The sequence below is a fragment of the Canis lupus genome, chromosome 15, assembly GCF_011100685.1.
Source record: "Canis lupus familiaris isolate Mischka breed German Shepherd chromosome 15, alternate assembly UU_Cfam_GSD_1.0, whole genome shotgun sequence".
In the NCBI taxonomy this organism is placed as follows: Eukaryota; Metazoa; Chordata; class Mammalia; order Carnivora; family Canidae; genus Canis; species Canis lupus.
The window spans coordinates 43,160,009-43,185,137 of record NC_049236.1 but is presented as its reverse complement, the minus strand read 5'-3'; the positions used below and the strand labels follow the sequence as shown (position 1 = coordinate 43,185,137).

The window sequence follows — 25,129 nt, the reverse complement described above, 5'->3', positions numbered from 1 at the left end:
GGCCACCTCCAGAATCAACCCAACGTCTCAATGGTTGTCTTTGCTAGACATTGGGTAGATGGACTCGGGTTTAGTTACAAAAGAAGTTACCCTATACTACTCGCATTGCTTTGGTTTCTTCTTTGCCTGGCACCTAGACTTCGCAGTACATCGATTACTACTTCTCAATCTTTTATTCATTCAATCAACAAATACTTTTATGTACCTGCTATGTGCCAATCCTTGGCATCAGCACTGGCTATCAGGGGTCAACACTGCATGCCCCCTGCTCTCATGCAGCTTACTCAGGTTATCCACAAATGCATAACTACAGATTTAATATGGCTTGGGGAGCATAGGAAAAGGGCTTCCTGAAGAAGATAGACTTAAATGGAGAAGGAGGAGGAAAACCAGAAGGGTGTGGCAAACGAACAAGATGAGACCTAGTCATGGGATTTTACCACATGGAGGTTAGTAATGAACTCACATAGAATTTTTTTTTTTTTGATGTCTTTAAAGTGGAAGCCAGACGTCTGTTCTAAGTGAGTGAAGTGGCAGAGTGAGTGGCAGAGTAAGTCCTCTAGATAGCAGGAAAAACAAAAACCTCACTTTCAAGAAACTTGGTAGGGAAGAACAGAAGAACAGTAGAGAGAATGGTACCTAGAGGTGGAGGATCAGAGGACAGAAATAAACACCTAGGAGTTTGTCATCTTGGGTGCCTACTCCCATCTCTGCCTATAATGAAAATAGCACCTGGACAACATAGTTGCCCAGAGTGAGTGATGCTTGGACAGGAACCAAAATTATACTTGTACAGGAATATTCATTTGGTGAAGTTTAGTATATGCAAAAAAAAGCTCTATTCTAGAAAAACCATCCTTTGGACAAGGTAATAGTTTTATGAAATATAATGTCTCTTTCATTTACAATGGAATTTTACCTGTTTCAGTTTAAAATATTTTTTAAAACAATTTCTAGATACACAGGACTAGCATAATTAGGCTAAACATTTTGTTTCAAATTTACTGTCTCTTAATATTCAATTATATGAACAAATTTGTGCTAATGAGGTGTACTGGCATTCCACGTCAGTGGATTATATAGACCCATGGACCCTTCACTGGCTAATTAAATATTTAAAGAGAATATTAAGGTTTTCAAGCCAATAGCAGATTATTTCTGCTCTGGGAGTCAGTGCTGCTACTGCTGCTGAAATGCAGAAGACCGGCATCTTGCAACAGAGTAAAACAAACTAATTATCAAATTATAACATCGTATATATCTATAGTCCCCCATTTAAGCCATATTTACCACTGCAGTTTCAGACACACCTATTTTCAGAGACTTGCGAGTCTCTTGTGAGACTTGTCTCACGTTAGATTATTGCCTAAGAAAGCACATTACCATCTCAATTACAGGGAAAGATTAGTCTACCTTGTGCCTAAATGGGCACCTCTAATATTTAATAACAACAAAAAAAGACATGAAGGGGCACCTGGGTGGCTCAGGTCAAGATCTCAGGGTCCTGGGATTGAGCCCCACCCCCTACCCTGCACTCAACAGGGAGTCTGCTGCGCTCTCTCTCTTTCTCCTCTCCCTCTGCCCCTCCCTCCCAACTTGTGCATCAGCGCCGCTTTCTCTCTCAAATAAATACTTTAAAAATAAAAATAAAAAAGGAATATGAAACTAAGTAGCTAACACTACACCCAGGGAAGACAGGAATCCTTAAAGCCACAAGGAAAGCCTAATTCCATTCCAAGTGTTAAGTTAATTCACAGAGGTTGATCCAAGTACCTGGGGTATTTTCTCTGCTACTGTTTCTCTTGACATTCTCTCCTCTGGCTACTATATATTTTTCTACAAAGAAAGTATTTAGGAAACAGCATGTCTAATAAACTCAGAGGGAGCCACTGTTGACCAGATACGGAAACCATAATCTAAAAAAAAAAAAAAGCCGGAAGGAAGCCAACCTGCACACGGGATTGTGGTAGGTGAGACCCACTGACTAGAAACAGATTTTAAAAGCTATTCAAGGTCACCAACCTGGACGCTAATCTTTTTCCTTAAGAACTGAGCAGAAGAAAAACGCCAGGGTTATTTTGAAGCACCTAATTACAAGGTCTGGAACAAGCTGCTTCAATCCACAGGTAGCTAGAAAATCCTATTTGCAAAATAGCTCCCACTAGCTTCTTTCATGTCCGAAGTAAGACTCAATTTGGGCTAGAAAGCACGCGCCTGTCAGCGGTAAGGAAGGGGGACGGTACCCCCGCCCCCATCAGAAACCCCGTTTCCGGGCTGAATGGACCGCAGGAGCGCCGGGTCTTCCACGCGCAGGACCGACCTGGGGACAGTCGCGATCCGGCTCCCGGTCCTAAAGGACAATCTCCTGGGGGCTCCTGGGGGCTCCCGGGGACAGTATCCCGAGCAGCTGGTTTGAGGCCGCCCGCCGGGCTGCACGGCTGCACGGAGGCCGACGACCCCTGCGGCACGAAGGTCTGTAAGGCAGCAGCTCCCGCACGCAGGAGCGCGGGGGCGAACCCCGGCACTCTCGCTAGGGTCCCCGGTGTTGGGGCGTCTCCAGGCGGCCCCTGAGTCAGCCCGGGAGAGACTCAAGACGCAGGCGGGGCAGATGGGGGCGGAGCCCGTTCTCCCCGCTGCCTTTACCTGCCACAGCTGAAGCTCTGAGTCCGCGCCTCGGCTCCCAGCGGACAGGGCCACCTGCTCCCCAGCCCGCACCTGTACTTGGGCCTGCCCTCTTCGGGTCGGGTGCTCTCCAGGCATCCCAGCGGCAAGGACCCACGGCTGGGACGCCCCGGCAGCCTGTCGCGGCGCTTGCCTACACGTTCCTGAGCTGCCCGGTGCTGCAGGGACAGGTACCCTCATCCGGGACCGAATCCCCCCCCTGCGCTCTACCGGCCCACCTGGGGCGCACTGACCCGCAGGAGCCCCGACCCCGCCAGCATCCTGATCGCCAACCCTGGACTCCGGGTTCCCGTGGGCCGCTCGCTTTGGCTCGACCCGCTCCGGGCCCTGGTAATTCAAGTGCAGCCCGGGGACCGGTGCGAGGTGACGGTGCTGGACGCCCTGCTCTCTCTCTCCCCCGGCCGCTTCCCCTGCGCCTTCGGACCCCACCAGGTCCCGTACACTCACTTTGGCTCCGCGAGCCCGGGTCGCGCTCGGCTACGGCTGCACCTGCGCTACGACGCCCCGACTTACACGCCGGCACTGCCCTTCACGCCGGCTGCCGACCTGACTGACCTTCCCCCAGCCGGAGCTGGTGACGCGCAACAGGCCCTGGTTGGTGGAGAAGCTGCGGGGCTGGAGCCAAGCCATCGACGGGAGCGTGCTGGACTTCGCCGCCCCGGTGAACCGTTGGGGAACCTCTGGGACCCGCAGGTGCCGGCTCACCCTTCCTCCTCCCCAGGGCGGCCCACTGCCCAGGTATGGACGTTTGGTGGACGCCACGGGGGCTCCTGTCCCCAGAGGCGAAGGCAGGGACTGTGAGGCTTCCGTCAGAGCCGGCGTGCGCTACCAGCATACCGCCGCCACCCCGTCGCCCAGCTGGGACTATGTGCCCTTGATGGCGGCGCTGCTAGGGCCAGAAGACACAGGCGCTGGGTCAGTGGAGGTGCGGCCGCGGGAGCACCTCCAGTTGCTGGTGAGCATCCGCGACGGAGTAGAGAACACTGCGCCCAGGCCCAGTTTTGGGGCCCTGATGACAATGAGGTCAATCAGTTCTTGCTAACAGCCCTAACCCCTGAGGCACTGGCTGCAGAGGACACGGAGTCTGACCCTGATGACCTGGTCTTCAACATTCTCAGTGCCCCCACAACCACACCAGGGAAGCAGGGGTATGTGGTCAGCACCGATGACCCCCTGGGTCTCCCAGTTTCTTTCTTCACCCAGCGGGAACTGCGGGAACTGCAAATTGCCTATCAGCCCCCAACAGAGAACTTGAATCCAGAGCACCTCTTCCAGCTGGAGCTGGAGGTGGTGGATGGAGGCGGCGCCACCTCAGACCCCTTTGCCTTCACGGTGATAATGAAGCCCATGAACACCCTGGCCCCAGTGGCTAGATATAACCAGGGACTACTGCTATTTGAAGATCAGTTAAAGCCCCTGTCCAGCAGCCACAGCCTTCAGATCAGTGATGATGATAACCTGGAAGAAGTGACAGTAACGGTAGTAAGGGGCTTGAGACACGGGCAGCTGGTGGTACTTGGAAGCACCTGGTGGGTACGAGCATTTCACACCAGTGGACCTGGCAGCAGGGCGAGTGGTATACCGACATGATGGCAGCAACACCTACAGTGACAGTATCATTTTCTGGATGCAGGATGGGCACCACCAGGTGGAATTCCTCTTCCCTGTCACCATCATACCTGTCGATGATGAACCACCAAAGGTCAAGGCCAACATTGCACTCCCAGTTACAGAAGGACAGGTGGTCCAGATTTCCCCCTTTGTCCTGAGTGCTACTAATATTGACTGATGACTCAACTATCCACTTTGTGCTGGAGGACCAGCCTCTAGAAGGAGAAAAGGAAGAAAAAGAGGGGTATCTGACCTCTGGCTCCTCCTACTCCTACTCATCCCAGGAGAGATGCTGCTGCGGCAGGCTGAACCACCTCTCTATCCTGAAGATGAAGATTGGTATTATGTGGAAAAAGAAGGACTTTATGAGAAGGTGGTGACTGAGTGGCTTCAGCAAGACATAATGGAAGGGAAACTCTTCTACTGCCATCTTGGACCCCATAGCCCTCAACCTGTAATGGCCCAGATGACTTTCCATGTACAGGATGACCATGACCCACCCAATCTATCTAACCAGCACTTATTCACCATTAAAGTTCAACCAGTGGATCTGCAGAGTCCAGAACTATTTCCAGAAACTACCCTAGAAATGACTGTGCACCAGTACCAACTCACTCACTTCCAGAAGAAATTCCTCCAATATATAGACCAGGACACGGATGACCAGAACCTGTGGTACACCCTACTGACACCCCCAACTGATACAGATGACAACCATCAAGTACGGGCTGGAGAAATTGTGCTAACTGACTCACCAGATACACCCATCACGCAATTCACCCAGGCCCAGCTAAATCTCTACAAAGTTGCCTACCAGCCCCCATGGAAGAAGCTGGGTATTGTACCACGGGTTGTGCTGTTCACCTACCAAGTGGAGGATGCTGCAGGAAACACTGTACCTGGCACATTCACATTATTCCTGAAGCCTGTGGACAATCAGCCTCCAGAAGTCACCAACAGAGGCTTTACTGTCTTAGAGGGAGAAAGTTTTATCCTCAGTAATAATGAATTGGATGTCAAAGACCCAGACATAGATGTTGACCAGATTGCCTTCATATTAGTCTGGGGTCCCCAACATGGACACCTGCATTACTTAAATAAAGATATGATTCCAGGGGAACTTTTCATGCAAGCTGATATTATTAATGGGAATGTCTCTTACCAACACAGGAGAGACCAAGCCACCAATGACACCTTCAATCTGGAGATAAGTGACATGGTGTACCACATACCCATCACTGTCCAGATTTCCGTGCATCCCACTGTAGCTGACAAAAGTCCCAGGATCTCTATTACAGGTAGTCCAATATTAGATGTTTCCATAGATGTACTAGAGAGCAGAGCCACTGAGATCACCATAGGCGTCATACAAGGCAAAAAGAAAGGCACAGGTGACTTGATGCTATCTTTCATTATGGAGGATAGCCCAAAATTGGGACTCTTCTAGTGAATGGTTTACCTGCAGAACAATTCACCCAAGAGGATCTCATCAGCAGGGTAGTAGTCGCTCTCCACACGGGAGGTGAAGTTGGTTTCCAGAAACAACATGATGCCTTCAGCTTCACCCTCTCCAATGATTCTTATCTATGGGTGGTGGGAGACAGCATAGTAAAGAGAGTGCAGGTGCAAGTGGTCGTGCTGCCTGTGGACAATGTGGCACCCACAGTCTTGGTGGGGAAGTCCCATATTGTTGATGAAGGCATGAAGAGTCCCTTGACCTTACAACATCTAAGCATTGAAGATGTGGACACATCCCAAGATAAAATCCTATGCACAGTGACTGGTCAGCCAGCCTCTGGCTACCTGGAAAACATTGCACCAGCTCCTGGCTCAAAAGAATCATGGGCTGGTAGCCCCATCAGTGCTTTCTCCATCAGAGATGTCCAAGTGAGGCATATCAATTATGTACAGAGTATTCACAAGGGGTTAGAGCCACAGAAAGATCAATTCACCTTTCATTGTTCTGATGGCATCAACTTCTCCCCAAATGTCTTCTTCCCTATAACCATCTTACCCATCAATGATGAGCAGCCTGAACTTTTTGCTGGTGAGTTTGTGGTATTAGAGGGGATGAGCCTTGTCATAGACACCACACTGCTCAATGGAGCAGATGCTGACTTGCCACCAAATGAGCTCCACTTTCAGCTCACAGTGCTCCCTCAGCATGGACGAATCATACAGCAGCTGGCCACAGGCAGCCAGCCTATTCACAGCTTCACCTTACAGGAGATCCAGGAGGCCTCCACAATTGTGTATGAGCATGATGATTCTGAGACCACGGAAGATAGTTTTGAGGTCTGGCTGAGTGATGGCAAACACACCATCCACAGGAAGGTACCCATTATGGTGATCCTGGTGGATGATGAAACGCCTCATCTGACCATCAATGATGGGTTGGAAGTAGAGAATGGACACACCAAGGTCATCACAAATTGGATCCTTAAGGCCACAGACCCTGACTCTGATGAAAAGAGCCTCAGTTTTGTCCTCCATTCAGAGCCTCAACAAGGGCTTCTACAGAACTGAGAAAACCCAGAGGGGAGGGGAGGAATAACCTCACCTTAGGGATGAACTTTACCCAGGATGAGATTGACAGAGGCCTCATCTGTTATACCCACACAGGCCAAGAAGGAGTTCTTGACATTATCAAGTTTGATGTAACTGATGGGATTAACCCTTTGATAGGCCACTACTTCTACATCACTATTGGCAGCTTAAACAAGGTCTTCCCTGAGGTGGTTAGCTAAGGGCTTACCCTGACTGAAGGTGGCAGAGTGGCCCTTACCACCAATCTGTTTAGCACCAGTGACATCAACAGCCATAATGAACAGCATCACTTCAGAATCACACGGGCCCCTAGCCTGGGGCACTTGGAGAGCTCTGACCACCCAGGGAAGCCCGTTGCCTCTTTCACTCAGCTTCAGTTGGCTAGCAACAAAATAGTCTATGTCCACACTTCAAATGATGAGATAAAGATGGACAGCTTTGAGTTTCAAGTGACTGATGGACTCAACACTGTGTTCCAGACCTTCAGGATCTTTATCACAGAGGTAGATGATAAGAAGCCTATCTTGACCATCCATAAATTAATACTGCAGGAAGGGGAAAGCAAACAGATCACTCCCTTCGAGTTAACAGGGGAAGATGAGGATACTCCAGATCATCTTCTCCTCTTTACTATCACCCAGCTTCCCATCCATGGCAGGATCTTGTATAATGGCAGCCATCCTGCGGCCACCTTCACCAAGCAGGACCTGAATGAGAACCTTATTAGCTACTGGCATGATGGCAGTGAGACAACTGAAGAGTTTCCCTTGACTGTGACAGATGGAACTCATGCCGATTTCTATGTTTTCCCAGACCCTGTCCTAGAGACACACAAACCTCAAGTAATGAGGATCCATATAAATCCTCTAGACAACAGGCTCCCCCAGGTTGCCATTAACAAAGGGGCATCAGCCTTGAAGTGCCTTCACACTGGACACATGAGCTTCCTGATTACCAGCAGGTCCCTGAGGGCAGAGTATCAAGACAGTTTCCATGTGTTCCTGAAGTATAAAGTGACCAGAGGACCAGAGCATGGCTTCATTATCAACACTGGTCTTGGAAACGAGAGCACTCGAGTGTTTACACAAGGTTAGTAACAATGTCCCTGATGCCTCTGTCCCTCTCCTTTAGCAAATCAAATCTCCCAATTCTGTATAAAATTGTCCCAACCTCAGCCCATTGGCAGAATGATCCTGATTCTAATGAAATATGGTGGAATATGAGATTATTCTGATAACCAAAAAAAGGCAACTAGTCCTTTTGCAGCCATTTCATCAGGATATGCATTTAACCCTCAGATATCTAGTAAGGCTAGTAGTTATGCCTTAAAATTTTAGAACACAGGTGGACAGCTTCTGCTTCTGAACTATCATTATAATATATGATTACATTAATTTTGATATCAGTTTAATTTCTAATTTTAAGAATCACATATCTAGGGATTGTTTTCATAGTTTATCAGCAAGTTTAGATTTCTGAAGATATTTTATATTTAGATTATGGAGATAAATATTACACTGCACATTTTATTGTACTATTCAAATGTAATTTATGCATCTAAAAAAAAAGCATAGAACCAAATTTTCCTCAGTGTGTAGAAGGATGTGCTTTAAAGATCTTTTTAAAATATATTTGTCATTACTACTAAAAGTGAACTTGAGGCAGGTTCCTCTGTTTTCCCAGGAGATGTGACACCTGCTGTCTTTGCCAGCTCTTTACACTGTCTTAAAACTTTTTCATGTAGCTTTATGCATGAGATATGAAGAGATACATGGAATTTTCTACACATGATACATATATACCTAAATAGAGTTAAAATTTAGAAGAGTGTTTAAAAAATAGTTTAGTTACATTTTCAGAATTACTTCTAAAGCCAATAAAATCATAGGTACTTTTATAAGAATTATCTGTATAATTCTTATAATTATAAGAATAATTAAAATGCAAAATTATCTTTAATATACTAATAGTTATCTATACAAAACACACAAATATAGACCAAGTGAAAATTGTTAAAAATCCAAGAGAATAGGTAATTTTAAAAATCATGATTTTATTCCCTTTTTATTTTTTCTTAGAAATGCAGCAGTTATTTAAACTTATTTTGACAAATAGTTAATGAATAACCATCATCATGCCAAGCTCCATGCTTGTACAGTAAACCTAAACCAGATAGACTCAGTTCTCCATAGAGGGCCAGGATGTTGTAAAACATGCTTAACTAGAGTGTCTTTCTTGTTGTGGATTATCCTACAGATCATACACATAACACAGGAACAAAATTTTAAACTAACATTCTAGTTTTGCCAGTGCAACTTTAAGAAAAAAATTTTAAGAAAAAATTAAATTTATGTTCACGTAGTCATTTTTTAAGTTAGATTTGTATTCGTTTAATAATTTTAAAATTCATTTATTGTAGTATTTTCACGCCTTAACCCATTGAAGTTCTTATCATACTCATTTTCTATTGAGTCGACATGATGAGTGATACTTGCTCTTTTATTAGCTGACATGGATGAAAGGAAGATCTGGTATGTGTTGAATGAAGGAAGCAAAGTAACAAAAGATATCTTCTACTTCTCTGTTGAAGACAATGGTAAGTCACCATTGAAACCTTAATAGAGGGGCCCAGGGCGTGATCCCGGAGACCCAGGATCGAATCCCATGTCGAGCTCCCGGTGCATGGAGCCTGCTTCTCCCTCTGCCTGTGTCTCTGCCTCCCTCTCTCTCTCTCTGTAACTATCATAAATAAATAAAAATTTAAAAAAAAGAAAACTTAATAGAGAGTCTTGGTTATTTAGAATCAATATAAAATTGAAAAAAAATTAAATTATTTACATAGTAATCACAGTCAGCATATGCCATAATAGAAACAAATGAATTCTTTTTGCTTTATTTGTAATCCTATGCCAAATGATCCTTGACAAATTTCTGTTTTGAAAGGGGAAGCAAGGAGAAATGTCAATAATGAAATATGAAGTATTTTACCTATGAAATATTTATGTGTGACAATCCTATAGTCAAGTAAATCTCTTCAGGTGGTTCTGAGGATCTGACTGATGGTTACTGTCATTCTGGAACAAATTAGAAAGTCCACCTTTGGATTCTGTGAGGATTTTTAGCTCCAAAACTGAATGTTAGTGACTCCTTGATCTCTGAATTGTAATCTTCCTAGATGGGGTGAAAAAAATCTATTGACCGGCATGGAAGAAAACTTGCTTTAAAAATTGCCTGTATATGCTATACTGTATCCATTTAGTCTGTCTTCATAGTAGCATAATGAGAAGCAAAGAGCTGACAGAAGGCACTCTAGGAATGGGCTGATTATGTTGTCAAAGAAAAATTATTTTACAATATAACATAATAATTGCAAAAATTATGTCAATGTGTGGCTTGGCACTCAATAACCTCTTTCAGTGTAAATCATAACTCATTCCCAGTAAGTAACATGCATTTTCTTCCTTAATCATGGCAATCATTCAGGACTGTTTTGAAAAGCAGTCCTATATGAAGGCCACATAGTATTCTGAGTTTGAACCCCAGCTTACCCCATGTGACCTTGAAAAAGTTACCTGTTCTCCCTGTGATTCATTTCATTCTCATATAAAGTAGTGGGCTTCATACCACTTCCAAAGGGCTGCCAAGAGGATTAAGTGGGTTAATATATGTAAAGCATTTGGCACAAAGTAGATGCTCATTAAAAATGAGTTACCTTCTTTGCTTCTGATGAGACTAACTGTAGTGGAAGCCACTGCCCCCTCTTCTCCATCTTCTCACTTAAAGTTTAAAATCTGATCTTTCCTTCATTCCCCAAGTTCCCAAGGACCAAAATCATTAAAAAGATGAAGATGAATTTAAGCCTTATAAACTAAGTAAAGCACATATGAGATTCAAATACTTTATAGTGATTATTTTTCTGCCCATTTTCTAGAAGGATGATATCTAAAAAGTCGTATATCTAACTTGGATGCTATACTTTCTGGGTGACATCAGAAACAACAGTCTGTGATGATAAATGTGAATTTCATATGGCTACCATTCTTGAGTACTTTCTATGGACCAGGCAATGCGTATATACATTTTGGCTTTTGATCCTTACTAAAACAAGAGGTAAACATTATGATGCCCATTTTAAAATGAAGGCACCAAACTTGACTATAATTGGACTGAAGTCATACAGGTGAACTGGGATCAAGCTCAGGTATTGAGATTCCAAAGCCAAGGTTCTTAACCACCATTGCTAAACCACTTCTGTCCAGGAAGCTAAAACCATGGACAGAAGTCTAGGAATAAGACAAAGATGGCACTTCCTCACCTCACAAAGAAGCCTCTAGTAAATTAAAGTGATGGTAATATCCAAACATAGACTCCAAAATATTTGAAGACACATTGCTCAAAGTTGGATCTTAAAACACATATGTATATGCATATGCTGATTAAATATTTATGCATTTATCTGTTCACTGGATTTCTTTTATTGTTTTCTGAGTGCCATGCCCATTTTGAGCATTCTTAGAATAGCTACAACTGCTTAAGAACTCAAACGTTTTCATGTCAGGTATTTTCAAATGTTGTTAATTTATTTCTCTACAAGATCCAATTTGATCTTTTCTTTTAAAATATCCCAATTTTTGCACTTTCTAATTTCTAGAAACTGTCCCGTTCCTCCATATTCAAAGCCAAAAGTTCCAGTCTTCTCTCATGTTGCTTCACTCTGGCACCAATTCTCCTGTCTCCCTCTTTCACTGTAGGAATCCCTGTGATTTGGGGCTCACCTGGATAATCCAGGATCCTCTCCCCACTTCAGGATCTTTAATCACATCTGCAGAGTCCCTTTTGCCATATGATATAACATATGCACAGGTTCTGGGAATTAAGATGTGACCGTCTTTAGGGGGCTATCACTCTAAGTACCATGAGTACTAAAGAAACGACACACATGAGGCACAAAGCAAGCACAGTAGGTGTTACTATCTTAAGAATTATTAGCTGAGCTTCCAAATGTTGTATTTCTCTTCTTTTAGGTAAAAAGAAGTTTAACAATTTATTCCTGAAAATCTATAGTTAGATCAGTTGATTATATAGTTTTAACTTTTAGGGCACCTGGGTGGCTTAGCGGTTGAATGTCTGCCTTTGGCTCAGAGTGTGATCCTGGGGTCCTGGGATGGAGTCCTGCTTCAGGATCCCCGCAGGGAGCCTGCTTCTTCCTCTGCCTGTGTCTCTGCCTCTCTCTGTGGCTCTCATGAATAAATAAATAAAATCTTAAGGGATAAAGTTCAACTTTTAAACTATTATGATGACTTATCTATCAGGGTATTGCCTGTAACTCTTTGTTTCTCATCTTTTTCTCTGCCCACTTATAAACTGATTTCATATTTATTAGAGGTTCACTAAGAAAAAAAGTCCACTAAGGAAACAAAGAAGAGGAAGTAACTCAGATTCTCTGTTCTAGGCTTTGTTCGCTACTGCATGCTGACCCACTATACAAAGGAATACCTTGCCTATGCACATCCTGTTTCCTGTATCAAGTGTGCCTTTTTCTTCCTGCTCTGCTGTAGATAAATGAAGTAACATATGCCAAAAATGTAATAGGATACCCCGCATATATCAATTCCCCAATAAATAGGAGTTTTCATTTCTTCTTCCCTCTCAAATAGTTATGCACATACCTATACTTGGGTACACAATATCCCAAAGTATCCTTGAACTGAGGATTCAAATGGAAATTTTTGACAATGTACCTAGTTAGTACATTCCATCAGTTTCTGCATCATCAATTTTGAGTAACCCAGACTAAGGCCAATGCTGTATAAGATCTCAGCCTTTTCAATGACATTGTGAAAAAATTCATTATGTTCAAGGTTATCATGAAAGCCACTGGCAAAATGGGGGAATACATCAGATTTCTAAGGCTCTGAACTATGCCAGTTAAGCATACTGTCAAGTTCATTCGTCTTCCCCTCTCTAAGTCATTATGCTCATAGATTTGTCTTGAAATTTTGCATATCAATCCTATATGTAATGTTGAGTGGATCTCTTCTACTTACGATATGATAACATAACCTTACATTTATATACAACTTAATATTTCTACACAGTGTTTTTACAGATGTTATTCCAACTGATCTTTACTATAACCTGTAAGACAGAAATTATGATCTCAAATTTTAAGATGAAGAAATGGGCTTGAAGAATTAAAATGATCCATACAAAGGAACCATTAGAAACATTAAGTGAGGGATCCCTGGGTGGCGCAGCGGTTTAGCGCCTGCCTTTGGCCCGGGGCACGATCCTGGAGACCCGGGATCGAATCCCACGTCAGGCTCCGGGTGCATGGAGCCTGCTTCTCCTTCTGCCTGTGTCTCTGCCTCTCTCTCTCTCTGTGTGACTATCATAAATAAATAAAAAATTAAAAAAAAAAGAAACATTAAGTGAATACTTTCTAATAAGCCACATTAAATGATTATATGGGAGTGAGACAATTTTAGTTTGGGTACGTGCTATAGATATTTCATATTCTCAAGACCTAAAATAAATTGTTTTATTTCCTCTCGAATTATCCAGTGTCTAAAACCAATCTGATTAACCCTATGCATTTTGATATTTTATTTTTTTTTAATTTGACCTGATACTTGCTTCATGATCCATGTGAGTAATAATATTCTATTTAGGTGTGAACTATCTTTTTAAAGCAAGTTATGAAAGTAAAGTAAGAACAACAAAAAGGTTTTTTAGCACCAGGGAGAGAACTAACTAAGTCCAGCGAGCTGCCCAGGCAGTCATCACACTTGTTTAGAACTTTAAAGTCTCTACAACACATCTAAGAATATGTCTGAGTAGTCAAATCAGAATTTGTGGCCTGATATTTTCATACTTGACTTAAGCTCTTACTTGGAATCTACCTACTCTTATTTCCCAAACCATTCTAATTATATTTAAAATAAAAACAGTCCTAAGAAGAGAGTTGGGGTTAAAAGCAAAGACTTGCAGAATGCAGAAGAGATAGATAAAAATGAGCGGCCAGAGAACTCAAATTCAGGAGAAACCAGTGTTGTGCCCAAGATTGCAAATCCGAGAAACCACCAAGGAGCCGACTCGGATGCAAGCACATGTGGGTTTATTGGCAAGCTCGAGCTTGGGTCTAAGTATACCCTACACAACGGAGCAGGGACTTGGACCTAGATTAATAGGCGTAGCAGTCTTATAGGGGCCAGTGGCCAATGAGATTGTAACACACAGAAAGTTGCAGTCATGTCAGTCCTCACGCAGGTGGCCAATTGATTTACAATTTACCCTATAGTGACCGTTTGAACTAGCCTATCATTCTGGTCAGAATTGGCCCGCAGGTTTGGCGGGCAAAAGGCGGGGTTTACATTCTCTGGCGACTAGGGGTTCCGCGTTCCTATATGAGCCATTTCAGGTAAGGGTGTGCTCAGCAGCTTGACTAAGGTGGGGGTTATTAAGCAATAAGCAGGTCATGTGGGGGTTATACATGAGATGGCGGGTGTAGCACAAAACGGAGTTAGTCCTGCTCTGCTTGTCCAGGGGTAGGGGATTTTCGTTAAATTCCTTGGGTCTCACACCAGGAGGCAATGTAGTGACAAAACATTCAACATATTTCTGTAACTACTATAATATGGCAGAGTATGACAGCAGTAAGGCTATAAAACATGTTACAAGTCTTCAGGATAATGTCAAAATAAACACATACATAATATGGAAAGACATTCACAATATATTGCTAAAAATAAAACCAAGTCAAAGACTGTAAAATTGTAAAGGATGACTACATTTTTCACATATACGTGTGTATATATGCACAAGAAAAAGTCTAAAGCTTATGTAGCAAGACATTTAAAATGGTTTATAATGGCAGTGATGTGTTTGAAGTTGTTTTTATTTCTTTTGACTTTTCTTTACATTTTCTTATGTAAATGCTTTACAATGACCACTGTGATCAGAAAAAAAAAAAAAGCAATTTCCATTTAAGAAAAAAGAACACTTGAATACAACACAACCAACTTGGTTCAATAATATTGATTTAAATGGCTAAGCATGTTATTCTGGCTTATAAATAATTCAAAAAATGTCCCCCTTAATAATGTAATGGATTTAAAAATCCAAACAAAGAAGAATCGGGGTGGATTCTTCTCAGGCAGGAAGGAATCAACAATTATACTTGTTGCTGACTCTTTCCCTAATGAGTTTTTCCTTCTTGTATCTATAATTCCTTCTTACCATGATCAGATATGGATTGTTAACTCTTGGGCAAGCTATAAGGCAGGCAGATTCAAAGGCAATGGAGCAGATGGCTGGATGGACAGACAAGGCTCACCACCATTGTCCTCATGTTCAGTAGCAATCTGGGGAAGAAGTAATTCAGAATTGCAAGGTATAGGAAAAATCCAGAGGGTTGGTGTGCTCACACTATGCTAAGCAAAACTTGGTCATACCCACTCCTTTGTGAAATATACTAGGTAATCCTCCCCTTGTGGCATTTGTGATTTAATTAGACTTTTTCACTTTCATAATGAAACCATTGATTCTTTATAGAAAAATGGAAGAGATACCTCTGTTGGATAACATTACAAGTTTCTCTAGATAGGCACCTCAACCATATTTCCTATCTCTGTTTGGAGGTCACACCTGAAGTGTAACTATTATGCAGTAGTATTTTCCTACAAATTAATTCTTTTAGAAATGGCAGCATCTTTCACAACATCCAGTAATGAGTTATTTTTAGGAGAGCATTCCATGAGCAGGAGAATGATAAGGAACTAATATTGAAAACTACCCTAAGCCTTGTTTTTAGCATTGCTAATTAAACTTCCACCTGAAAGATTTAAGTCTACAATTTAGACTACATGAGCAGTCTAAAATTTTTTTAAATGGCCAGTAAGTCCTCCACCAGATAAGTTGCTATAAACATTTTTTTAAAATAAGGACATGTACATAGTTTAGCTATAATAATAATAATTATTATTAATTAAGCTAATTATAATAATAATTAAATAATAATTAAGCTGTGCATTGATACCTAATCCCTTTCCCAAAAGAGGACTTGTTCTTTCAAAAAGAAAATCGTGTAGCAGAAAATATACATATATCCTTTATTATTTACACAAAAGAGATTATTTTTTATGCTTGGCTCTAAGCCTTGCCTTCTTTTATTTAATATATGTCTATATTATATCCAGAAATATATAGAAGTAGCACAAACAGATCTACGTCATCTGCTTTATCCTTTTTAAAACAGCTAGATGGTATTTTATTTTATGGCTATACAAACCAAAAATTATTCTTCCATATTTATGGCTATACTTTTTCTCTCTCATTTTCAATGCTGCCATGAGCTTACTCTTGGTCTATTGTTGTGAATGCACACCTTTTCTTAGTGAAAATGCTGATTTAACCTGGATACTTGCATGTCTAAAACATTCCAGCTTTTCCCTAAATTCATAGTTACTTCCAAACATACCAGGCTTTTTCATACAAGGGTACCAACACAGATCTGTAGTTCAGATAGAAAATGTGAGAGCAATTTATTCCAAAATTAACTATTAATCCTTAGAAGTTAAAAAGTATGAGCAAAGGAAAAGAAAAAATATGCAAAGCCTTTTCTGCTGGCAGGTGCTCCCAGAACACACACACACACACACACACACACACACACACACCGATTTCTTATTTCTTGCTTCCTTGGCTCTGCTAGGGCTGACTCTGGAGGAGTTCTGGTTTGGTTTTTTTAAGATCTGTCATGCTGAACTTTCAAGGTTGAGTCTGCAATTTAGAATGAAGTCTGAAGTCACAGGTACAGTGAACTGCCCCAAGATGAACTGCTCCTCTGAGTACAGGTCAAAAGTTTTGCTAATTTCTAGCTCACTAGTCAGTGGATCATGAGGATCGCTACCTAGTAGCAATGAGAGACACAGGGCAACTTCATCCATTTACATGACACACAGCAGAGTGAGTCTGAGGCACAACATTTTATAAAATATCGTACATCAGTGCCTGGTGCTTGACTATTACACTTTGTTCATAGTGTAGGAACACTTTTAAACCTCCTAATTCGAGGGGAGTCCAGGTGTCTCAGTTGGTTAATTGTCTGCCTTCAGGTCAGGTCATGATTCCAGGGTCCTGGAGTGGAGACCCATGTCAGGCTCCCTGCTAAGCTCCCTGCTTCTCCCTCTCCTGCTGCTGCTCCCCCTGCTGTGCTCTCTCTTTGTCAAGTAAATAAAAAACCTTTAAAAAGCAAACAACAACAACAAAAAAATACCCTCCTAATTCTATATAATTCCCACACCTTATTTTTTTGACATCGGCTTGTCCATGCTTGAAAAACATTGCTGCTTTTTTAATAACAAGTAGAATTCTTAGTTTCCACAGAAAATTAAGAAACAATTTCTAGATGATTTTCTCAGTTCTTCATTTTATTCTGTTACTGCTAAAACATCCCTAATGTTTTCAGCCACAATTTTTAGAACCGGAAATAATATGTGCACAAACAAATGGTACAAATATTCAAATAGTGCAAAAGAATATAAAATAAAAAACAAAAGTTCTCTCCTGTTCCCATCTGTAGTCCTAGTCCACGTGAAACCAAAAATTGTTTTTACATAAGCAAACATTAGCACACACACGTACATCTTGCTGTAATTATGTCTTCTGTTAATTTTTAAAGCCCTAGAGATCTGGGAGATAGCAGATAAATTTAAATTTTATCTGTCTGATTTTTAATTTTTATGTAAATGGAGGCTGTTTAGGATTGTAGTTTGGGTTGTATATACTTGGCAAAGAAAAGGAGGAGCTAATCTGGCTAACTAAGTGAATACACTCAATCTATAATCTATAGATTCAAATCTATAATCCTGATCATAACCTGTTTTAGAATTGATATGTTCCCCCAAAATACCTGGCATATTATAATAGGGACTCAAATCATTTTGGTCAAATAAAAGGATAAATACAAATTCATGAAGAAAAATGACCAAATCTCAAATTAATTTTGTGTTTTGTAGAGGCTGTTATGCTCTGTCATAGTTGTGATCTTAAAAATAATTGATCATAATTATGGATAATTTGGAAGGGGGTTTTTGAAAGTAATAAATAAATGTATTTTGGAGTTTATGATCCATAGCAAATAACCTCAAAGAAAAATGGTTTTAAAAAAAAAAAAAAGAAAAATGGCTTTAGTCTCTTTATCTTTGAATATTTGCATGAAAGGATTTTGTTCATATTTTTCTCCCCATAAAAAAAAAAAAAACCCACAGGCTTTTTTAACCATACTCTATTTTTTAAAGCATGCAATTCCATGTATAAAAATAGAAGGCCAAGTTGAGCATGCAGTAACCTAAGAAATCTTTGATACAAGAAAATAATCACACTTCATAAAGATGATTAATGAAAGGAGAAAACATTTTGAAAGCAAAGAAATACTATGAATGATACTCTTTTAGTATTCTCTACTAGTAAATCAATACCTACTATATTCAGGGAGTGTCTCATTTAGATCAATCACATTATTGTGTTTCTCTTGCTTTTCATTTTCCAGTTGCTAAATATCCTCATTATCACATACATCAATTTAAGAAACATTTTATTGCTTGAAAAGAGAATTTGTTGCTGAAAAACAGCAAAGCTATTTTTGTCTTGCATTATGTAAACAGGCTCTTACATAATCACCTCAGGGAACAATTTAAAATAAAATCTGACCACCTCAGGATTCAGTCCTAAATTCCATGTACATAACACATGTACCTAATTAATAGGTAATTATAAATTAAAATATACATATGTATATACACACATATATATGTATGTTAGTTTAGGAGGTATAGACGAACACACAGAGCTCTCTAAAATGAGAAAGGTATTTTGACTCATTTGGAATGGGTAGTTAACATATCCATCTTCTTGATGAGGAAGTAAAATAGTTTGATTTCAAATTCAGGTTCAGCACTTATTGAACATCTGTCTTGTCCCAGGTATTGTGCTACATTTAAGTACCTTACCTCTCATTTTGTTTCCACAGTACTATCATGAGATAGATATTATGCCCCATTCTATAGATAAAAAAAAAAAACTAAATCTTGGTGACATTGAGTGAAATTATTATTATTGTTATTAATGTTATTAGCACTTGAACATTCTAGGGAGTCATGTGGAAGGATAAGATAATCACAAAATCCTGATCCTTATGAAATTAAGTCAGTATTAAAATTGTCCTTATGTATTGATTCACTCACTCTCCAAAAATTACATTTCTCTGGAATGCAGAAGATACTTAATTTAAAGCTGAAATTATAGGCAAATATTTGGAAGCTGATGTTTATCTACTGGCAAGAAACACAAATGATGGAATGATGCCCATTGCCACTTTGAGAAATTAGAAACCACTGTTTCAACTTAGATCAGATGACTCATCTGTAGTTTTGAATGACTAGAGTCACTGAGGACAATATTCTTTTTTTTTTTTTTAAGATTTTATTTATTTATTCATGAGAGACACAGAGACGGAGGCAGAGACAGAGGCAGAGGGAGCAGAAGCAGGCTCCATGCAGGGAGCCTGATATGGGACTCGATCCTGGGACTCCAGGATCACGCTCTGAGCCGAAGGCAAGTGCTCAACCGCTGAGCCACCCAGGCATCCCAGAGACAATATTCTTAATAGAAAAATTATCTACAGGCTATTCTGACTTAGAGCTTCATATAAATTGGGCTGCTGGGCATTTTGCTCATCATTCTCTATCAGGACACAGACACTGCGTTTTCTCCAAGTATGATAATGATTCAGACTTTCCTGAAGTAATTTACAAAAAGTCGGAATGAATATGCATATACCATCTGCATATTTCAGCCCAAATTTATGAGAAACTGACAGAGAAACAAAACATGTGTAAGAACCACAGAATGGATTTCAAATCCTGACCTCACTAGCAGGAAACCATGCAGTAAAATATGCTGATCATACTTGGTGCTTAACCTGGTCAGGTTCCCAGACGCTTTGGCCCTAGTAGTAGCATAAACCAGAAAGTCAGTGGCAGTGTGATTTCAGCCCCTTGAAATCTCAAGCCAACATTAAGGATAAGGAGAACTGCACAAATGATTAAGGATCACAGTGTTTTGTTCATTAGGTGTGTTATTAGAAGTAGGATGTGCAAGTAGAATGTTTGGCTCTCATTTTTTAAAATTTTATTTATTTATTCATGAGAGACACAGAGAGAGAGGCAGAGACACAGGCAGAGGGAGAAGCAGGCTCCAGGAAGGGAGCCTGATGTGGGACTCGATCCCAGGACCCTGAGATCACGACCTGAGCCAAAGGCAGGCGCTCAACCACTGAGCCACCCAGGTGTCCCTTCACTTTTCCTTTTTGACAAGTATAAGAAAATGAACATGGGGATGTATTCTTAAGCAAGGTGGCATAAGCAGAGGGAGCCCTGGAGCCTCCAAATCATTGCTAGTGATGCCTTTGGTAGTCTGGTTTTCAGGTTTTCCTTTTTTTTTTCTCTCCTTTCACCTTCTCAACTCCTGTTCTTCCTCGTTTGCTTTTAATTTCTTCTACGCAACTTATAGAATCCAGAAGTTCTGGATTCTTATATTCCTCTTGCTTTTTTCCCCAGCCCCACAATATGTACTCCACCAGTGACTTTATTTACATAATTTAATCCTACTTATGCCTTCTTTTCCATTCTCTGGGACAGTTTCCAGTAAATATAATCTCCTTTGGTGTATTTATTTACATACTTTAAGATTTTATTTATTTATTCATGAGAGACACAGAAAGAGAGGCAGAGACACAGGCAGAGGGAAAAGCAGGTTCCCCTCAGGGAGCCCGATGCAGGCCTCAATCCCAGGACCCCGGGGTCATGCCCTGAGCCAAAGGCAAACGCTCAACCACTGAGCCACCCCGGCATCCCTGGTGTATTTATTTAAAAAGTGTTGGTAAAGGGTTAACAATACTGTTATTAAAACAATCTCTATGTCTTATAATAAGAACATTCTTAATACCTGACCTTAATTGTATCTAATCAATATGCTGAAGGAGGAATGCAATTTGTTACTGTTAGAAGTAAAAAGTCTCTGAAACAGAATGCAGCGTTATGATGTCTACTCAAAAAAGCCAAGAACATTAGAAACATCTGCTAGAAAATAAAATCCTACTGAAGGGAGGGACATTGAATCCCTTTGAGATCAGCGCTGTATGAAGTTTCATCCACATGATGAGCTTTAAGGAGCCAGCCATCCTCTCTTTAACCATCAGGGCAGGCACTCATCCCTGCTCAAGACCCTGGTGGAGCTGGCTCTGTTACAACTGGAAGCATGTTTGCTCTGGAGAGCCAGCAGAGGTCCTCCGTGCAAGCAATTACGATAGAGTGAAAATGGCTGTGGTCTCTGCTTCCTGTGATGAAAGAAAAGTGGAATATGTACCAGTTGGCACAGCATTAGAAGAAAAGATAATAGGTTTCTTGAGACAATGACTTTCTAATCTTTTATTTTTTTTTTTTATTTTTATTTATTTATGATAGTCACAGAGAGACAGAGAGAGAGAGGCAGAGACATAGGCAGAGGGAGAAGCAGGCTCCATGCACCGGGAGCCTGATGTGGGATTCGATCCCGGGTCTCCAGGATCGCGCCCTGGGCCAAAGGCAGGCGCCAAACCGCTGCGCCACCCAGGGATCCCCTCTAATCTTTTAAAGTGACTGCATAGAACTGCTGGAATTCAATGATTGTTTGGGGGAAGATCTATAATAGATTTCCCATTTACTTTTTTTAAATTAATATATACTGCCCCGCATCAGAGTCTCGGTGGCCAGAATTATGTATGTAGTTGAATTAAAGGCATCAAAGATAAGTCCAATGTTCCTCCTTTGTAGTTTATTTTCAATGAAATAGATTTGTAGATCTTAACCCAAGAGATCTGCAGATAGAATTCAGAGGGTCAGTGAACTTGAATGAAAAAAAAAAAATAGTATATTTATTTTTACTAAGCTCCACCTAAAATATAGCTTCCCCCCAGTTATAAACGTAGGTAACAAGTAAGAACACGACCAGCAGTACTTGTGGCTTTGTAACCAATAGAACTAACAGATATTTTAATATCAAATTATAGGAATTGTAGAGATGTCAAAGTATCCTTTATATTCATCATTACTTTGAAATTTTCATGGTAATTACTATCGGAAATTTCTTTTTTTTAATAGCCTTATGAGATAATTCTCATACCAAAATAATTCATATCCATCCACTTACAGTGTACAATTCAATGGATTTGGGCATATTATTAATTTTTAAGACTGTAGTGATATATAGGACATAATTTGCTGTTTTAGTCATTTTACACATATAGTTCAGTAGCACTAATTGCATTCATAGTATCATGCAATTGTCATCACTATTTTCAAAATTTTTTATTTATTCCAAACAAAAATTCTCTAACTATTCAACAGTAGTTACCCACTCTCCCTTTCCCCCACCCCTTGGTAATATCTTTTCTACTTCCTGTTTCTGTAAGTGAAATCATACAATATTTGTCCTTCTGTGGCTAGTTTATTTCACTGAGCATGATTTTTTTTTTAAAATTTTATTTAAATTCAATTTGCCAACATATAGTATAGCACCCAGTGCTCATCTTGTCATCTTCCCTCCTTAGGGCCTGTCACCCAGTCACCCCATCCCCCCGCCCACCTCCCCTTCCACAACCCTTCATTTGTTCCCCAGAGTTAGGAGTCTCTCGTGGTTTGTCTTCCTCTCTAATGTTTCCCCATTCTTAAAGTGATTCTTAAAGGTTCATCCACATATCAGTATCAGATGTATCAGTACTTCCTTTTTATAGCTGAATAATATTTCATTGTGTGCATATACAATGTTTTGTTTTTCCATTCACCTGTTAACAGAAACTTAGTTTCCACCTTTTGGCTATTATGAATGATGCCATAATGAACACTAGCATATAAGTGTGTATTCAAATTCTTGCTTTTAATTCCTTTGGATATATACCTAAGAGTAGAATTGATAGTTCTCATTTGCTAATTCTATGCTTAGTTTTGTTTTTGTTTTTTTTTTTTAGTAACCACCGAATTGTTTTTCCATAACAGCTTCAGAAAATTTTTTAATATTCTGATAGTTGCGTTTTTATAATTTAGTTTTACATGATCCTATGGATTTTCACATCTACATTCAGAAACATTGTTTGAAGAAGGGGACCAGAGGCTTCCCAGACTGCCAAAGCACTTTCATGGCACATACACAAAAATGTCAAGAACTTCTGCACACTGGCTTCTCTTTTGTCTAAGCAAACTAATTTAAATCTATAAAGTCCTGGCAGGTGTTTGATGTCTAGAACTAAACAGGCAATCATTATAAAAATAGTGATTTTGCATTCTCTTGGAAATTCAGTACAGCTGAACTAGACTAATGACTGAACTTTAAAAATACTTTCAGAACCAAATTTTCTTGATTGATAACATAATAGGCACCTTTACCAACAAACATGTTGAGAAAACATAATATGCACTTCAATGGTGGTATAAGTTCAGGCCTTCAATATACCAGAGCATAAAGGCTACTTAGATGAGTATACTTTGAAAAGCCAGATAGTTCCTGAAATGTGGTTGATTTATCAATCAGTTATATTGGAGTTCTGAAAAGAGAATAAAAAATACAAATGCTTCAACTATTTTCATCTCTCATAAAACTATAGTCAATTTAAAACATCATGAAATACATTCATTCATAGTCTTATGCTACCATCATCACTCTGTATTTTCAAAATTTTCGTCACTCCAAACAGAAGCCACATAACCATTAAATAGTATGACTGTATCATTTATGTAGAGGTTCATGTAAACTCTGTTTTACAATGAGAAATATATTGTAGCTACTTACTCGATTCAAGCGTTTAGGATTTGGCATATGATTGTCATCAACTATGAAAAGAAACACATACGAAGAATTTGGACTCAAATTTCAGAAATGGCCTAGTACTTTTCTGACTTAAGTATCATTCATTTGGGATCCCTGGGTGGTGCAGCAGTTTGGCGCCTGCCTTTGGCCCAGGGCGCGATCCTGGAGACCCGGGATCGAATCCCACATCGGGCTTCCGGTGCATGGAGCCTGCTTCTTCCTCTGCCTGTGTCTCTGCCTCTCTCTCTCTCTGTGACTATCATTAAAAAAAAAAAAAAAAAGTATCATTCATTTAATTAGCAAATGTTTATTGAGTACCTGCTATAAGCCAGGCTCATGAGATATGACAGGAAAAAAGACATGGTTCCTCCTGTCAAGGAACTTAGAGTCCAATGGAGGATAAGTTAAAAGGAAGAATAAGTGCTATGTTAAGAGTCAGCTTAGATAGCTGTGAGAACAAATGTGCAAGGCATCTTATCCAAGACTGAAACAAGGCTTCCCAAGAAAGTGACGATCTGAGCTGAGACCTGAATGAGTGGGAGTTAGCCCGGGGAGGGGAGCAGGGGGCGGAGAAGAGTGGAAAGGCATAACAGAAGAAAGAGCAGAGGAAATTTGGAGACTGCTATGAACTCACTTTGACTGCAAAGACCAGAGAGCCAAGGCTGTAGCAGGAGTTGAAGCAGGGAGCAGACTCCAGACCAGAAGGATGTTCTAAATGTGTCCATGGACTTTTTCCTAAAGGTGATTAAGAAACAGTAAAAGTTCAGACAGAGCAGTGACATGATTACCAAGTGCTCTGTACACATAATTTTGCATTATAGATAATACACCTGAAGTAGAAACAAAAATAGAAAGGGAGAAATTGCAGTAAAATAAATGAGAAATAATGCTGATATAAGCTTAAGTGGTGTCAATAATGTGGAGATAAGTGGATAGATTTTTTTTTAAACTGTGAGAGCTAGAATTGACATTTCTTGGATTTGAGAGAGTAGAGAGAGGAAGTCAAGAGTGATGCCTGGTGTTTTCTAACAATTATTATTACCTCCCTAATATGCCGTGTTCTCTCAAAGTTTTAAATGCATGTCAGCAGCCATTGGTCAGTGACACATGCTCTGAAACAGCGAAAGAGAACAGAAAAACATAACCAGATTTAAGAATACAAGCCTGATATTGCCTTTTGTAAAAACTACACTGAGATCCAAAGAGGCACTGGTACCTGAGAGTCATTCAAAGACTGATATTTTTTTATCAAACTTCTTGAATGGTCAAGAAAATAATCAAAAAGGGGGACTGTTGACATAAATTTCTAGCCCAAGATGGAGCTGTTTCTGCCCAGAGTGCCACATCAGGGAACTGACATGACACTTGGATAATTTTCATGTCCCTG

General features: G+C 40.5%; 1 protein-coding gene and 1 long non-coding RNA gene across 7 annotated transcripts in view; one reads left to right on the top strand and one right to left on the bottom strand.

The window, feature by feature from the left end:
• The window catches only part of LOC119877042, a 136,591-nt gene extending 133,316 nt beyond the window's left edge, over positions 1–3,275 (bottom strand). For all 6 annotated transcript variants that reach the window (XR_005370740.1, XR_005370742.1, XR_005370741.1 and 3 more), the window contains exon 1: positions 3,130–3,275. This is a non-coding gene — a long non-coding RNA (uncharacterized LOC119877042). The remainder of the gene's footprint in view (positions 1–3,129) is intronic.
• On the top strand, positions 2,329–9,562 carry FREM3 (FRAS1 related extracellular matrix 3). The gene is made up of 2 exons (XM_038558887.1): positions 2,329–7,929; positions 9,347–9,562. Exon 1 carries the CDS (start codon positions 4,583–4,585, stop codon positions 5,738–5,740), a length of 1,158 nt encoding a protein of 385 aa, XP_038414815.1. The 5' UTR covers positions 2,329–4,582; the 3' UTR covers positions 5,741–7,929; positions 9,347–9,562.
• Positions 9,563–25,129: the final 15,567 nt, after the last annotated feature.

Coding starts and splice junctions, on each gene's coding strand:
- FREM3 (XM_038558887.1), top strand. CDS start 4,583: ATGCTGCTGCGGCAGGCTGAACCACCTCTCTATCCTGAAGATGAAGAT.